Source organism: Peromyscus californicus, unplaced genomic scaffold, assembly GCF_007827085.1.
Source record: "Peromyscus californicus insignis strain IS unplaced genomic scaffold, ASM782708v3 Scaffold_15__1_contigs__length_86483966, whole genome shotgun sequence".
Classification (NCBI taxonomy): domain Eukaryota; kingdom Metazoa; phylum Chordata; class Mammalia; order Rodentia; family Cricetidae; genus Peromyscus; species Peromyscus californicus.
Genome location: NW_026294447.1, coordinates 84,664,351 through 84,681,261, shown reverse-complemented (window position 1 = coordinate 84,681,261; position 16,911 = coordinate 84,664,351). Strand labels below are relative to the sequence as shown.

The 16,911-nt window shown below is 41.3% G+C and overlaps 1 protein-coding gene across 1 annotated transcript in view; it reads left to right on the top strand.

Annotated features, from left to right (window-relative positions):
- Window positions 1-16,577, top strand: part of Actr10 (actin related protein 10) — a 32,334-nt gene extending 15,757 nt beyond the window's left edge. Inside the window, exons 7-13 of the mRNA XM_052739653.1 lie at window positions 892-971; window positions 6,099-6,134; window positions 8,023-8,102; window positions 8,184-8,257; window positions 12,237-12,318; window positions 14,451-14,652; window positions 16,158-16,577. Coding sequence (XP_052595613.1) covers window positions 892-971; window positions 6,099-6,134; window positions 8,023-8,102; window positions 8,184-8,257; window positions 12,237-12,318; window positions 14,451-14,652; window positions 16,158-16,339 — 736 coding nt within the window. The 3' untranslated portion in view covers window positions 16,340-16,577. The remainder of the gene's footprint in view (window positions 1-891; window positions 972-6,098; window positions 6,135-8,022; window positions 8,103-8,183; window positions 8,258-12,236; window positions 12,319-14,450; window positions 14,653-16,157) is intronic.
- Window positions 16,578-16,911: the final 334 nt, after the last annotated feature.

Genomic DNA, 16,911 nt, shown 5'->3' with positions numbered 1-16,911 from the left:
TGCTTCTTTGTGTCTTCTTTAAACTCCTTGAATTCTTTGATGAAGTTTGTAATGGTTCTTTTCAGTTCGGTGTCCTGGAGTTCATCTAGGTAATTCTCAATGGCGAGCATTTCTACAAGGCTGGTGGTTTGGAGCAGGGTCACTAGCCTGATCTTTCATATTGTTGGTGTACTTTCAATGAAGTCTGGGAATGTGGACTCCCAGCATTAGTTCAGGCTGAGCCCTCAAGGAAGACTTGGGAAGTGGGGTTGTCGAGTGGGATGGTGGAGGGAGCAAAGAAGGGACCAGGCTAGACCCTGGAGGAGGACGTGGGAAGTCTGGGTATGAGTGGGGTGATTGAATGTATTCCTCTTTTAAAGATAAAGCCATTTTTTTAAGATTTATTTATTTATTATGTATACAGTGTTCTGTTTGCATGTGTCCCTGCAGGCCAGAAGAGGGACCCAGATCTCATTATAGATGGTTGTGAGCCACCATGTGGGTGCTGGGAATTGAACTCAGGACGTCTGGAAGAACAGCCAATGTTCTTAACCTCTGAGCCATCTCTCCAGCCCCAGATAAAGCCATTTTTATGGGTCTAGAGATGTAGCTTCGTTGGCAGAGTGCTTGCCCAGCATGCACAAAGCCCTGGGTTCAATCCCCAGTACCACATGACACCAGGCATGGTGATACACACCTGTAATCTCAGCACCTTGGAGGCAGAGGCAAGGGAGTCACAAGTTCAAGGTCACCCTCAACTACATAGGAAGTTCAGGATCAGCCTGGGCTACAAGAGACTGCCTCAAAACAAACACTTTTATATGAGACATCATGGTTATTAGGTGAAGTTATTAAATAAGAAAAGATTATCAGTTGTGGTCTTTTAATTTCAATATCTTTTTCAAATTTCAGGGAGTTGGAAACTCAGCTGTTGGAACAATGTACTGTTGACACTGGTGCTGCTAAAGGACAGAGCCTTCCCTCAGTGATGGGTAACAACGCGCTGTTTAAATACCTGCTGTAACTTCTCGTCTCGTCTCTGCCCCTCTCCCCAAGTCACTCTGACCCGGCTCCGTTATAAGTCGTTGTTGTTAGTCCCGCTGTGTGTTAGTCGTCTGTTCTAGAACTCTTGGTGTCATCGTTTCCTCCTGAGCTCTCCTCCTTTATTTGAGTATTCTTCCTTGGTTCCTTCTGCTCTTCCTTTCTCTACTAGTGGTTCCATGGGAGACTTGGTTTTGTGTGGTTTGTTTTCTACTGACTTTTCAGTAGATGTCCTCTCTTCCTCTGACTGCAGTCACCTCTGCGTGCTGTTGAGTCTCAGATGGAGCCTGGGTCTCATCCTTCTGAACTTGACACTCATGTATGTTTCCAAAGGATTGTTAGATACAGACTGTGCACGTCTTAAAGCCTCAAAACCGGTACTCCCAGAAGTGAACACGGCATCTCTTCTCTTGTAATTTTTCAGTCATTATTAGATAAAGGTAATAACTTCTCAGGGAAGAGGGGAAGAAGGAAAATGATATAATTATATTTTAATTTTTAAAATGCAATAACGTCTTCAAGGACGGTCAAGGGTACACAGAGGAACCCTGACTCAAACACAAGCAAGGTAATAACATCATCTCTGTTTCTCCTTTTAGAAAACAGGGAGTTAGCAGATCTTTCCCGTTCTTCCTCAGAAAGTCTTCCTTATCTCACCCGTTGTCTGTCTGCCTCCTCCGCTGTCTGTCTCTCGGGAAGCAGGGCCGCTGTACCTCAGCCTCCGCCGTCTGTCTGTCTCTCGGGAGGCAGGGCCGCTGTACCTCAGCCTCCTCCGCTGTCTGTCTCTTGCTGGTTTTCCTGTGGGCCTGTGCTTGACAGCTTTGGTGTGTTTCCTACTGCTGTGAGAGAGAACTGTTCCCTAAATTGCTAAGGAGGTTTGGGGCTCCTGTAGATTAACCCACACGTCATATCTGCCACACATTTCCCATAATCTCATTCTAGTCTCCCTCTTAGCCTTAGCTCTACCTCCTTTACTCCTCATTTCAGCTAGAAATGCAGTCTTCCGGTCACCAAGAGTACCTATTTGTGCAGCCTTCTGTCTTCATCTTAGGTTTTGACCTCAGAGCTGCCTCCCACCCTTACACACACTGCTTAAGATTTTATTCCCGTACATGACCCAGCTGGAATGGCGACTCCTGTAAGGTTTTTCTGGTTTTCCCTAAGCAGAGTAGGTTGTTCCTCTAGTAAACCCTCACAGGACATGTTCCATTTGCTTAACTGTTTCCAACATAGACTTGGAGGGTCCTGGTCTTTTTTTTTTTTTTTTTTGAGAGCATCTGGTGCCAAAAGTATGTTGGAAAGAAAAATATGCACTTTTAGGGGCAGTTAGCCTTGCTTTTCCTCTTTTCTTATAATTCTTTCTTGATGGTTAAGATGATAGTAATTTTCATTTGATTATAGAACTCTAATTAGTTTTTCTTTAGCAAATAAATTTTGTTACTATCTTAGTATATCATTGATGACAGTTACATTATGAAAAATCTCCAAAGATAGTAAGTTAAGTATATCATTCCAGAATGTTTTTTAAAGCTATTACTTTAAACTGACCATAAGCCATGCATGGTAGCATCCACTTGCATTTGAACTAGCCCAGGCAACATATGGAGGCCCTGACTGGGTTAGGGGTGGAGGCTCTAACTATAATGTTAGGAACTCTGCATTCTTGGGATTACTCTCCATAGTAAACCTTCTTTGACTTATTCTAATCTTTCCTGACTATACCCCTCAGAATTCTAATCATTATTACACTTCTGACATTGAGAAGTCAGAAAGACCATTGTTTCCTGAATCTCTCTCAGGGGACGACCAGAGCCATAAACAAATTTAAAGTGCTGTCCCTGAAGTCCTTAGCAAAGCTTAGATGAAATCTTTGGTCTGCTGGAGATCCTCAAATGGATTTTTTTTTTTTTTTTTTTTGATTTTTCGAGACATGGTTTCTCTGTGTAGCTTTGCGCCTTTCCTGAAACTCACTCTGTAGCCCAGGCTGGCCTCGAACTCACAGGGATCTGCCTGGCTCTGCCTCCCGAGTGCTGGGATTAAAGGCGTGTACCACCACCACCCGGCCCTCAAATGGATTTTGAATTAGCCTCTTTCATTTCATTTAGAACCTACTTTTTAAAAAAGAATGAATAATCTCAGCACTCTGGAAACCCGGGTAGATTGTGAGTTCAGGCCTAGCCTGGGTCACGTAGCAAGACCCTGTCTCCATAAATGAGAATCTAAGTACCCTGATTTGGAAAGTGTATAATATAAATTATATATCAAACATGATGCTTTTTGTTCTACTAAAAAGGCTGAAATTAAGTGGACTTTTACAAAGCTGTCATTTCCATTCTTTACTTGGAAAATTTAAACAGTTGTAGTTACTTGCCAAGATTGTCTCCTCTTTTTAAAATAGCATCTAAATCCAACTAAATTAAACCCTTAATTTTCAACCCATCTTTACTTTGACCAACAGCAAACTGCTCTTATCAGCCATTTCTTGGAAGTTCTTTGACGAGTCCTGGAAAGAGGACAGCAGGTGTACAGTGCTGTGTCTATAGCCCTTATTCTCGGGTGGTTGATGCTTTTTTCTTTTGAGACAGAGTTCTCTGTGTTGTTTTGGTGCCTGTCCTGGATCTCGCTCTGTAGACCAGGCTGGCCTCGAACTCACAGAGATCCGCCTGCCTCTGCCTCCCGAGTGCTCGGATTAAGGGTATGTGCCACCACCTCGTGTACCACCACCGCCCAGCTTGGGTTGTTGATCTTACAGTATAGTTCCATCTCTCTCATTTGTTTGTAGACAGGATAAATCTTGGGAACTCTCTTAACTATCCTGAGAAGTAAATTTGAACAGTTTTTTTGTCTGTCCTTTTCTTTGAGGTGAGGCCTCATGTAGTCCAAGTTCTAAACTCACAATATGGCTGAAGTTGTCCTTGACTCCCCTCCTCTAGCCACTAATGCCTGAGTGCTGGAGTACAGATGTGCTGCCACACCTGGATAAATTTAATGTCGAAGAATAGGACTTGTCAACTGTTTGGTTCACACAACAGAAGCACTTTGAACCATGTACCTTTAATATATGTTTATAAACTTGTGTATTACCATGTTATGAACCATAAAGTAAGAAATTGAAAAGAACAAAATTGATGGAAGTAACTCTAACCCTAAAGTTGCCCTTAGGTGGGTTGGTGTGGGGTGCGGGGAGTTAAACCCAAAGCTTTGTCTATACTAAGCATGGGCTCTATCACTGAGTTATGCCCTGGCCTCTTTAGCCACACTTGAAGTTTTAGTTGTGAGCTGTAGCCTTTAGCAGCTGAGCGCTCTCACACCAGCCCACTGAAGTCATGTTAAATACATGTTTTACCCTTTTTCAAGCACAATGTGATTAAATATGCCACTTTTCAAATCACGGGTTAGTGCTTTGAGGCTGTAGTTTTAGATTCAGTTGATTATAAAGAGTTTTCTTCCAGAGAAGATGTAAAGATGCAGGTGGGAATTACAGTGCTACTTGCCCTTTGATCATGATCCAGTTCTTTACCAAAAGCTTCTTTGTTTTTATACACCAATCAGAATACTTTTTGAGAATTGGTTTAGATGGTATTTTATTATATATTGTTTTGAGATAGGGTCTACCATGTAGCCTTGACTAGCCTGGAACTCAACATGTAGACCAGGCTGCCCTCCCCCTTAAAATTGATCCGTCTGCCTGTGTCTCCTAAGTGCTAGGATTAAAGGTGTGAGACACCACACATGGCTAGATTAGAAGACTTTAAGGTTAGAAAGTTGTGTTTCTGTTTCTGCCTCAGGAAATTGACAAATAATCGGTAGCATATCCAAAAGGTTACTTTTTTACTCTCACGTACGTGTGTGTGTGTGTGTGTGTGTGTGTGTGTGTGTGTGTGTGTGTGTGTGTGTGTTTTACTTGTTTGTTTTTGAGGCTAAGTCTTGTTATATAGTCTTAATATGTGGCCCAGGCTGGCCTTGAACTTGGGACAGTCGTCCTGCCTTAGCTTTCCAAGCCACCTTGCCTAGCCTTTTCCTGTTCCTTTAAATGCCATCTTTAGACAGGGTTGGGAGATAGCAGAGGAGACAGCAAAGGGTGCTGGGGGAGTAGTGTGATTAAACTGTACGTTCATGTGTGGAGATGGAGTTCATTACGATCCCATTGTTTTGTACAGCTCATGTATGCTAAGAAAAAAAATCAAATGTACCCTTGACTTTGAAGTAAAAGATTAAAAGATTGTACGTCTTTTTTGTTTGTTTGTTTTTTGTTTTTTGAGACAGGGTTTCTCTGTGTAGCTTTGCGCCTTTCCTGGAACTCACTTGGTAGCCCAGGCTGGCCTCGAACTCACAGAGATCCGCCTGGCTCTGCCTCCCGAGTGCTGGGATTAAAGGCGTGCGCCACCACCGCCCGGCGTATGTACTTCTTTTTAAAAATATGTGCTGGGGGTCAGTTAACAGCAAGATGGCTCGGGATAAAAGCACTTGCTGACCTGAATTGACCTTTGAGAAACCACATGGTAAAAGGAAAAAAATGACTCTTCCAAGTTGTCCTCTGACCGCCACATGTGTGCCATGGCACATGCCTGTCTCCCTGCATATGTGCTGGTTTGTGATGTTACTGGCAGCTATTGTCATATGAAAGATGCAAACTCAGAACTTAACTTTTCTGTAAAATAATAATACCCCGACTGTAAGCCCTGTTGAGGATAGCCAGCAAGGCTCCTTAGGACAAGAGAGACTTCCGTAGTTTCTCTACTGCGTTTGAGGTGATAATTAGTTATGTTTCGTAGTGCTGGGGCCTGACCCATCCTTGTGCGTGCACTGTGCTGCTGAGCCTGTGCTGGCCCTGTTGTAATGTGTCCAAGCTCAAGCCTCCTGGGGTCAGGCTCTCTGCTCTCTCTTCACTTGGAATGATGAGGTTTCTTCCCTAAAAGCAAAGTTGCTTTTTCTGTTAGGCCTTTAAAACGATTGTAGTACTTAAATATTTTTTAATTTTGCTTAAATGAAAAAAAATGGGGAAATGGATAGAATTTAATAGGATTTTTAAAAATTATTATTAAAGTTCCTTAATTCTTAATAAAATTCTTTTTCAGGTTCAGTTCCAGAAGGTATCTTAGAGGATATTAAAGGTAAGCAGAGTTTTCTCTGTCAACATGTGGATCCTCGGGATGAGCTCAGGTTGTAGGCTTGACAGCAGGTGCCCTAACCTTCTGAGCCATCCACTCTCTGGCCCTGAGTTCTCTTTGTCCTTTTCATTCTTTAGTGTTAGTGTGAAGGGCATGAGTTTCTAAAAACACAGATAAAAATATATACAAAATGGAACCAGGTGTGATGGCATGTGCCTGTAATCTCAGCACTTGGGGCAGATACATACATACATACATACATACATACATACATACATACACACACACACATACATCATACATATATATTACATATACACATACATCATACATATGTATTACTTACTTACATACATACATACATACATACATACATACATACATACATACATACATACATAGCAAGTTCCAGGCCAGCTAGGGCCATCCAACACCCTGTCTGGAAAAAAAAAAAAGCAAACAAAAAGCAGCCATGTTACTGAATAGTATGTTCAACAACAGAAACTTATTGTTTTTTAAGATTTATTTATTTTAGTTGTATGAATGTTTTACCTGCATGTATGTATGTGTACCACATGAGTATTTGGTGCCTGTGGAGGTCAGACGGCATCAGACTCCCTGGAAGTGGAGTTAGGATAATAGTGAACCACCCTGTAAGTGCTGGGAACCGATCCTGGTCCTCAAAGAACAGTGTTATTAACTGTTAGTCATCTCTCCAGCCCCCAGCAGAATTTATCTTCAGCTGAATAGTAAACACATTACATAGTTGTAAGTGTGTCTGTAATGTTCTACAATAATCTGGCAAAAGTCATTAGATTTCTTGCATTCAGCACCACTTTTCCTCAGATTTTAAATTTTTACTTGCTCCTATGTCCAAAGGCTTTATTAAGGGTATTTGCAGAAAAAAAGTCTTAAATATTAAATGCAAAAATTAAAAGGCTAGCCAGGTGGTGGTGGCACATGCACTCGGGAGACAGAGGCAGGCAGATCTCTGTGAGTTCGAGGCCAGCCTGGACTCCAGAGTGAGTTCCAAGAAAGGCGCAAAGCTACACAGAGAAACCCTGTCTCAAAAAAAAAAAAAAAAATTAAAAGGCTAGCGTAGCGTGCAGGTGGTATTGCTGGGTGTCCATGCAGGAAGTGACCACTGCAGAAACTCAAGCTAAGGACCAAGTGGAGTTTGTGTCTTCACTAAGATCTTTTGTTAAGGGAACAAAAGAAGAGAAAAATGAATACAGAAAACCTGACGACACATACTGTTTAATTGGAAGAGCTGTCTTCATGGTGCTGCAGTTTCTTTGTATTGTTACATGTCTACAAAGGCCGTCCAATGGCAGAGTAGTTTCTGCAAGGGTATTTTTAGAATGTCGTTTTGTAGGCAACACTCCCGTGGAGAAAGAACCCTGCACCCTGTTCTTGACTGGTCTTTCTTCCTGGGCTCCTCTAATCTCTCTGCCTCCCCCATCCTCTCCCTTTATCTTCCTGGCCCCTCTTGTTTTTCTCTTAAGCTTCATGCTTAAGAGAAAATGTATTAAAATGTCTTTAATAAAATCACAACTGTGGTTAAGAGCACTGGCTGTTCTTCCAGAGGTCCTGAGTTCTGTTGCCAGCACCCACATGGTGGCTCACAACCGTCTACAATAGGACCCAGTGCCCTCTTCTGACACGTAGGCATACATACCGACAGAGCACTCATATACATAAATACATAAATAAATAAATCTTAAAAAAAACCTCAACTGTGCGTCATTAAAAAGCAGTGAAATGATACACGACTTTACAGAAGACGACTATGGAAATTGTACGTTCACGTGAACGGAATTATTCTGAGGTGTAAGCTCCCCATCCCTTTAACAACAAGCAGTAACCAGGGCTCCGTTTCCTCCCTCCTTAGTGCGCACGTGCTTTGTATGTGATCTGAAGCGTGGACTACAGATCCAAGCAGCAAAATTTAATATTGATGGCAACAATGAGGTAAGCCTAGCCATCGTGTCTGTTTTGAAAGATACTTACGTGTTTGCTTATGATTATATATATTTTTTTCTAATGTTTCAGCGTCCCTCCCCACCCCCAAATGTTGACTATCCATTGGATGGAGAGAAGATTTTACATGTGCTTGGATCAATCAGGTTAGACAGTATTATTACGAGCAAAACAATGTGTTACATTTTGGCTCTGAAAAATACTTGTATAAGCCTTTAGGTGAGTGTTGGTTAACAGTAAAATGTTTCTCATGATGCTTCATTTTTTGTAACTTTATTCAGCTTTTTTAAATTTTAAAAATACTTAAAAATATTCTTTCCTGTTCATTAGAATAATTCAGAATTATTTTAATGAAACTAACAGTGTTTTGAAAAGCAACAGGAAATATGTTTTAAAAAGGGTCGGAATCTCTTTTAAGAACCAAGTAGTAACTGTCTTAGACTTTGATGTCCATATAGTCTTTCACCTACTCAGCTCTGCAGATGGAGTGCAAAACTGATGTATACTATGCCCGTGTTCCAAAGAAACTTCATGTGGAGAGTGGCTGGATTTTATTTGTAGTTAGTCATTTGCTCATTTGTGCTCTAAACCTTTGTTTTGGAACCCAGAGACAGGCATGGATCAGCAGTTAAGAACATCAGCGGTTAAGAGCACTGGCTCCTCTTCCAGAAGTCCTGTGTTCAATTCCCAGCACCAGCATGGTAGCTAGGAACCATCTATAGTGGAATCTGATGTCCTCTTCTGGGATAAAGGTGTATATGCAAATAGAGCACTTATATACATAAAATAATTAAGTAAATCTTAAAAAAAAAAAAAAAAGAACACAGAGAAGCCAGGTTCAGTTCCCAGCACGCACATGGCAACTCAGAACTATCTAGAACTCTAGTTTCAGGGTGTCCAGTGTTCTCCTCTGGCCTTGGTGGGTACTTCATGCACATGGTGGACAAACACACATGCAGGCAAAATACCCATACACATAAAATAAGTAAAATTTTAAAACTTTGTTTTCTTAGAATGAACTTATCATTCCAAATAAATTCAAACTTTAGAATCCATTGGTGATTCACATTTTGTTACTCATTTCATTATTTCTCAGATATTGTAATAAAAATTACTGTTAAGGGTTTACATAATTATATTGATAAACATAATTATATTGCTAGCAATGTAATTTTATTTATATCCTAATTTATATATATCCTATGAAATTTGATTATAAATTCCCTCTGTTTTCAGACAGGGCATCACACTGTAACCCAGGCTGACCTCAAACAGTGGTTCTCCTCCTCCCTGAACTTCTTGAGTACAGCTATTGTGAATACATACCTGACTGCCTTAAACATTCCATTTCTAAGATATGATATCAAAAGATGGACTGAAAAACAGTCACCATACTGGATAGCCTTTAAGTGTTAAGGTAACAGAGGGTGAGATGTCAAGAGAATGAACATAAATACATAGAAGTTAAAGATTATAAATTAAAGGACCCATTGGTGTGAAAATGTGGTACTTCTTGGTAGTCTTTTTTTTTTCCAAGATAGGGTTTCTTTGTGTAGCCTTGGTTGTTCTGGAACTTGCTCTGTAGAGCAGGCTGGTCTTGAATTCACAGAGATCCCCTGCCTCTACCTCCCGAGTGCTGGGATCACCCGGCTCTGTTGTTATTTTTATTAAATTATTATTTTAAATTTTCTTTCGATTATTTAGTGGGACCCACAATAAATGAATGCTACCTAGTGAGACCCTACTAAAAGAAACAAAAGCAGAGCTCCGATGTGGTGTGTGTGTTCACTTGGGTGTGTGTCGTTCTGGCTGGTATTTTTCTTGGCCGCCCAGCTTACACAAACCTGAAGAGAGTGGCCTCAGCAGTGCGGGAGTGTCTGCCATGTGATCCAAGTTGAGAGAGTAGGCCAACTCCCAGTAGAGATGGGACATCCGTCCATCTTCTCATTTCTTGGGGTCCTTGTGGCTGCTGGAATCATAGCTTCCCTGTCTCATGCAGCAAGCAAGCAGTCCTAAGAAGGGAAGGGAAAGGAGGAGTGCTGCTTCTCCTCTGTAAGGAGCTTTATAGAACTCCTGTGGGTCGCTCTGTCTGTCTGCGGCTTCCTGTCTACTGTCGGGAGGCTGGGAAACAGGAGTAGTTCAGCTGACGGCAGGGGCACAATCCACCCGGCCCACAAATGGATCTGTGAGCCAGCTGTGCTCACACACCTGTAATCCCAGCAGGTGGGGGGCTGAAGCAGATGGTATGTCATAGGTTCAAGGGCACCTTAGGCTACATAGTGAGTCCCTGTGTTTATGAAGTTTTTTAAAGAGGTTCACTGTTTTGGTTTCTTTTAAATTTTCACATAATTCTAGACTTAGAGATAGTTGAAAAAGGAAATACAGAAGCTGAATATGGTGGTGTACACCTTTAATTCGAGCACTTGGGAGGCAGAGACAGGTGGATCTCTGTGAGTTCAAGGCCAGTCTGGTCTACAGAGTGAGTTCCAAGACAGCCAGGGCTACATTGAGAGACTTTATCTCAAAATTTAAATAAGTAGTAAATTGGTATTGGTATACAGTGTGTGTATAGTTCTGTGTAATTTTATGTGTAGATTTCTGTGATCTACACTTCAACAATAGAGTTTTAAACTATTATGGCCATGAAACTGCCTTGATAAAATTAGTTTCCATTAGGTTATTGTATTATGTGTGATCCATGATCATGTATGATTTGATCATTAGTTTATTTGACTTTGCTTTGATTTCCTATTGTAAATCCCCCATTATTTATTCATGTATTTATTTGTTTTTGCTTTTTTGAGACAGGGTTTCTCTATGTAGCCCTGGCTATCCTGGAACTCTCTTTGTAGACCAGGCTGGCCTTGAACTCACAGAGATCTGCCTGGCTCTGCCTCCCGAGTGCTGGGATAAAAGCATGTGCACCATGTGTGGTGTAAATCTCCTATTTCTTTTTCTTTTTTTTTTTTTTTTTGGTTTTTCGAGACAGGGTTTCTCTGTGTAGCTTTGCGCCTTTCCTGGAACTCACTTGGTAGCCCAGGCTGGCCTCGAACTAAATCTCCTATTTCTTAATGTGCATATGTTTGAAAAATACAAATAAACATGAAATCTTACAAGCTTGATTAAAAAGAACTGCGCCACATAGGAGAAGGAAATACTGCTTAATCTTTTATTAGAAACGGATTACAACAGTGGCTACTGGGTTAGAGCGGGTGAAGGGAAGTGGATCAGAGGGCATAAACTTTGACCATGTAACACGAGGACTATAACTGATAATGTATGTCATATACCGAGAAGTCTGGAGAATAAACTGTAGCTACTCTTACCACAAAAAAGTTAACTGTGGAAGGTGATAGGTAATCATTTCAGTATGAGTGTGTATAGCAAAACATTATGTTGTATGTCTTAAATATGTACAATGAAAAATACTGTTCACCCCAAAGACTTTTCTCATGTTGGCCAAAGTAGGCTTCTGTTAAGTCTCTGTCATGACCTTGCTGCTTCCTGTTTTTAAAACAGGTGTTGCTGTGTAGCCCAGGCTGGCCTACAGTCTGTAGCAGTCCTTCTGCTTACCTTTCTTGTGTGCTGGGGTTACAGGTGTGGGTCACCGTACCCAGCTTTTATTGTAGATTTTTAAGACAAAAAAAAAGTGTGGGCTGCCCCTTGTAGTGGCTCACACCTGAATTCCAGCATGTGGGAGGTAGAGACAAGAGGATAAGGAGTTTGAAGTCAGCTTCAGCTCCATGGAAACGTGCTTCAGAAATCCTTAAAAAACAAAGGGTTTTGTTAGCTTTTACAGAGTACAACCTCTTTTCTGTTGTTATGTTTGAGGAGGGGTAATGAAATCCAAAACATGCAAATCTTACTTCCCCAGGAGCTCACACTGAGGAATGCTTCCTGTGTGCCAAACCTTGTTTGACAAGAGTGTTGCATCCTCCTCTCGACCCCTGGAGGTGGACACTACCATTTTCCCCACTTACGATGAGAAAAGCTTTGTGTTTTGTTAAATGATTCATGAAGGTGATACTGCCACTTAAAAACATGATGTCAGGGTAACTAATGCTTTATTCCACGTCGGGTTGTATGATGCCAATAAAGCGCTCTCTTTTCTTTTTACTCTCATAGAGACTCAGTTGTGGAAATCCTTTTTGAACAAGATAACGAGGAGAAATCTGTCGCCACTTTAATACTGGACTCCCTTTTGCAGGTATTGATAAAGTCTCCCTTCGTTGTAATGGTCCTTCAAAGAAAAAATTGAAGTGTTGGCTTCTGCATTTTTCCTTATCATATACTATTTATAAGAATGAAGTAGTTTTCTAGGCTCTTTATTGTAATTTTTATAGAATATTGTTATCTTTTAAAAATATTTTACTTGCGTTTTTTTTGTTTTGGTTTTGACCTGTAACTCAATATATCATTGGATTTTGGCAATTCTTCAGATTCTTCTGCCTCTTCATCTCGAGTGCTAGGGTTACAGGCATGCACCTCCACACCTGGCTTACATTTTCCTACTTAAACTTCTCTGTGGAGTTTTACAGTTAATGCTGCTAAGCATAGTGGCGGTTGAGTGGCCAAGGCAGTTGAAGAATTCCAGGCCAGCCTGGTTTATATCAAGAATTCGTGCTAGCATGGATCACACAGTAAGACCCTGTATCAAAAAAACGTTTTTCGTAGTATTTTAAAAATATTCATAGGGCCAGAAAGATGGCTCAGCAGATAAGGGTACTTGTCACCAAATCTGATGGCTTACCTTCAACCCCAGGACACACATGGTAGAACCCACTCCTGCAGGTTGTCCTCTGATTTCCACCTGCGTGCTGTAGCATGCCCACACCAACACACGCACACGCACACACATATAAAATACATGAATGTAAAAACCATGTGAAAAACATTTCTAGTTAATGAGTTTGACTTTGGCGCTGAGTGAGATATGGTATCCCAAACCAGGTAATGAGTTTGAACAAAGCAATTTTTTTCAGAGCAGATACCAGACTTGGACCTTGAGTAGCTTTTAGTTCCTCCAAATTCTGTTCTGTATGGTAGTGAATTTTCAAGTGCTTGAGGCATATATATATCTTTGTTGAGTGACTATGCCACTGTAGAACTCCATCTGAAGTACCATCACTGTGGAAAGGTACTGTCTGCCTCTCAGGCACCACTTCCTGAAGAACTAGATCGTTCCTAAGTCTTAGAACTGATGAGGAAGCGCAGTTCTCAGAGGGTCCGAGTGAGGATGATCTGGCACCCCGTGGGCTGCCAGGCTGATCTGACTGGCCAGCAGAGTTCACTTCTTTTCTCCTTTTGAAGCACGGCCTCTGGAAGCTGGGCCAAGAGTGTGACTTTTCAGTAGAGGAGAGGGTCCTCCAGGCAAGGGACATGAACAGCTGTGCTGTCCTGTGACTTTTCAGTAGAGGAGAGGGTCCTCCAGTCAAGGGACATGAACAGCTGTGCTGTCCTGTGACTTTTCAGTAGAGGAGAGGGTCCTCCAGTCAAGGGACATGAACAGCTGTGCTGTCCTGTGAGAACCTCCAGACAGACTCTGAGAGTGAGCTTCCCACCCAGCAACTGGCCTTAGGTATGGGAGTAGAAACATAATACCTTGAAAATTAGGGTTTAAGCCAGATACAGTGTGTACAGTGGTACACACACCTATTATCCTAGCACTCTAAAGGTTGAGAAAGGAGGATTGCAAGTTCAAGGCTAACCCAGGATGTGTGGTGAGTTCCTGGCTGTATTTGGCTATCTGTCTCAAAAAACAAACAAGTTAACAGAGAGAGAGGGGTGGTGGTCAAATATTACATGCTTTCCTTACTTATATGAGAAAAGATAGTTGTTGTTTCATACCCTCTGCCCAACTTACTTATTCTGTCTTGAAATGAGTACACTCATACTACTGCCTCTATGACTTGGAATTTACACTATTTTCAAGTCTAAAACTGTGGGCCAGCTAGATGTCTTAGTGAGTAAAGGCACTTGCCACCAAGCATGATAACCTGAGTTCAAGCCTTAGGACCTCCATAGTAGGACAGAGCCCACTCCTGCAAATTGTCCTCTAATCTCTGCACATGCACTGCACCTATATACTTGTCTGTGTGCATGGGTGTGCATGCTCACACACACACACACAATTTAGAGACTGATGTAGAGGGTAATGCAGAGGCTGAGTGTGGTAGGGCATACCTTTAATCCCAGCACTTGAACAGAGAAACATTACAGTCTCTTGTATTACGGCTGCTGCTGCTGCTGATACTGTATACAGTGTCCATTTCTGTGTAGTAAGTCTACTTAACCAGGATTTATCCAATTAAAAATAATTCTTTTCTTTTTCAATACCAGTGCCCAATAGACACCAGGAAGCAACTGGCAGAGAATTTGGTAGTCATAGGTGGCACATCTATGTTGCCAGGATTTCTCCACAGATTGCTTGCAGAAATACGGTATTTGGTAGAAAAACCAAAATATAAAAAGACACTTGGCACCAAGACCTTCCGAATTCATACTCCACCTGCAAAGGCTAATTGTGTGGCCTGGCTGGGAGGTAAGAACTTAGTCCTGGGTGTTCTCATTAGTAAATGCATCGAAGTAACTGATTCACTATTGAAAACTGCCCATCTCGTAGGTAGAACTGTTAGCTGGGTCATGTACCTGACTAGTGTCCCCTCACAGTTCACCTTCGGAAATAATGTCTGATGTTGGGAACACTTAGCCACAGATGATGCTGAAGATATATTTTCCACTGAGAAATAAACCCACAGTCCAATTACTTAGGAGGCTGAGGCAGGAGGATCAAGAGTTTGAGGCAAGCCTGGGCTACATAATGAATTCCAAGCCAGTCTAAGCTGCAAAGTTAGACCTTTAAATGAACAAATAATTTTCATAAAATGTGACTTTTCTCTAAATTATTTGAATTTTTAGAATTATATGCTTGTTTCTGTTGGCCTTTGCACTGTGATTTTTTTTTTTTAAGTAAACTTCATCCTTAGGGACGGGTCGTGATGTGGTGGCACACGCTTTTAATACCAACACTCTGGAGGTAGAAGCAGGTGGATCTCTTATGAGTTTGAGGACAACATGGTCTACATAATGAGCTCCAGGCCAGCCAGGGCCACATAGGAAAGCCCTGTCTCAAACACTAAGTACACTTCATCCATCTGAAGTCGTCCCTCAGAATAGTGAAAGTGGCGACCGGAGTCTAGAGAGATGCTTGCTGTTACTTAGAGCTCTTGTGTTAATGGGGAAATGGGTTCTTGGCTTCATCCTTGCTCTGTGATGGAGCTCATTGAATGCTCTAGATGGTGTTACTGCTGGATAAGCAGGCAGTCTAATGACTACCTAGAGAAAAACAGTCACATGTATACATTGTACACTGTGTATTTTATGATAGAGCCGGTGTTGAGATCATACATTTAGAGAGGAAAAACAAATGTTAGGATTTTTAAATGAATGCAATACTATTTCTTTTTCAGTATAAAATCTTAAGACTTTTGGGGCTGGAGAGATGGCTCAGTGGTTGAGAGCACTGGCTGCCCTTCCAGAGGACCCAGGTTCAATTCCCAGCACCCACATGGCAGCTTACAACTATCTGTAACTCCAGTTCTAGTGGATCTGACACCTTCACACCATTGCACATAAAATAAAAAGTTAAATAAGTTATATTAAAAAGTATGAAAAAAATCTTAAGACTTTTAAATGATACCTGTTGGGTTTTGCAGTTTTGTTTTACTTAAGTAAATGACATGTAGCCAAGTTGTGACAAAGAAAACTTGGGTCTTTCCTAAAGTTGAAAATCCTTCCACCTCATTCTATTTCACTTCCTTATAGATTTTGTAATTCCGTATTCACTGTAATCTGCAAAAGGTTATTTAAGTTACTTTCAACATAGGAGTTATGGTTGATCCTGTTATTCAAAATCCCAGTGAACTGAAATGGAGAATGTGGTCTGCACTGCTGGATTTGCCGGTCTGTCTTTTCATAGAATGGATGTACGCAGCTTACAGTTTTCTGATATAGCATCTTAGCTATAAAAGTATTCTTGCTACACAGGTGCTGTTTTTGGAGCATTGCAAGATATACTTGGGAGCCGCTCCATTTCAAAGGAATATTATAATCAGACCGGCCGTATACCTGACTGGTGTTCTCTCAACAACCCACCTTTGGAAATGATGTTTGATGTTGGGAAGACGCAGCCACCACTGATGAAAAGAGCATTTTCCACCGAGAAATAAAACTTTGAATAAATTGAGCCTTGCTTTATTTCAAATACTTAATCAATTAGAAATAAATTGTACAAAGTATGTAGGATGCTTTACTATATATAGGTGACTTATGTAACAAAGCATTTCTGTATTTTCTTTTTGCATTAATATATAATTGCTCTCACTTTGTCTCTTGTGTAGTATGATAAAATAGTGGACGCCTGTGAGATATGTTGTATTTATATCAATAAAATAGAGTTAAGCTGTTTGTTCTGGAAGTTTATTGTGTAGTTCTGTTTCCTCCACAGCTCACAGCTGGACTATAGATCCAGTCCATGAACATCAGCCACTGCCAGTTGTTTCAGACTCCTTTTCACTTTTCCTTTTTTTTAATGATGTGTAGGTTTGTGTGTGCATGTGAACACAGGTGCCTCTGGAGACCAGAGGCATCAAGTCCCCTAGAGCTGTGGTCACACTGAGTCACCTGATAGAAGTGCTGGGAACCGAACTCTGGAAGAGCATGTGCTCTTAGCCACCGAGCCATCTCTCCAGCCATAGTTTCAGATACCAGCATGGTCTGTTGTTTAAAATCCTTTGTTTCA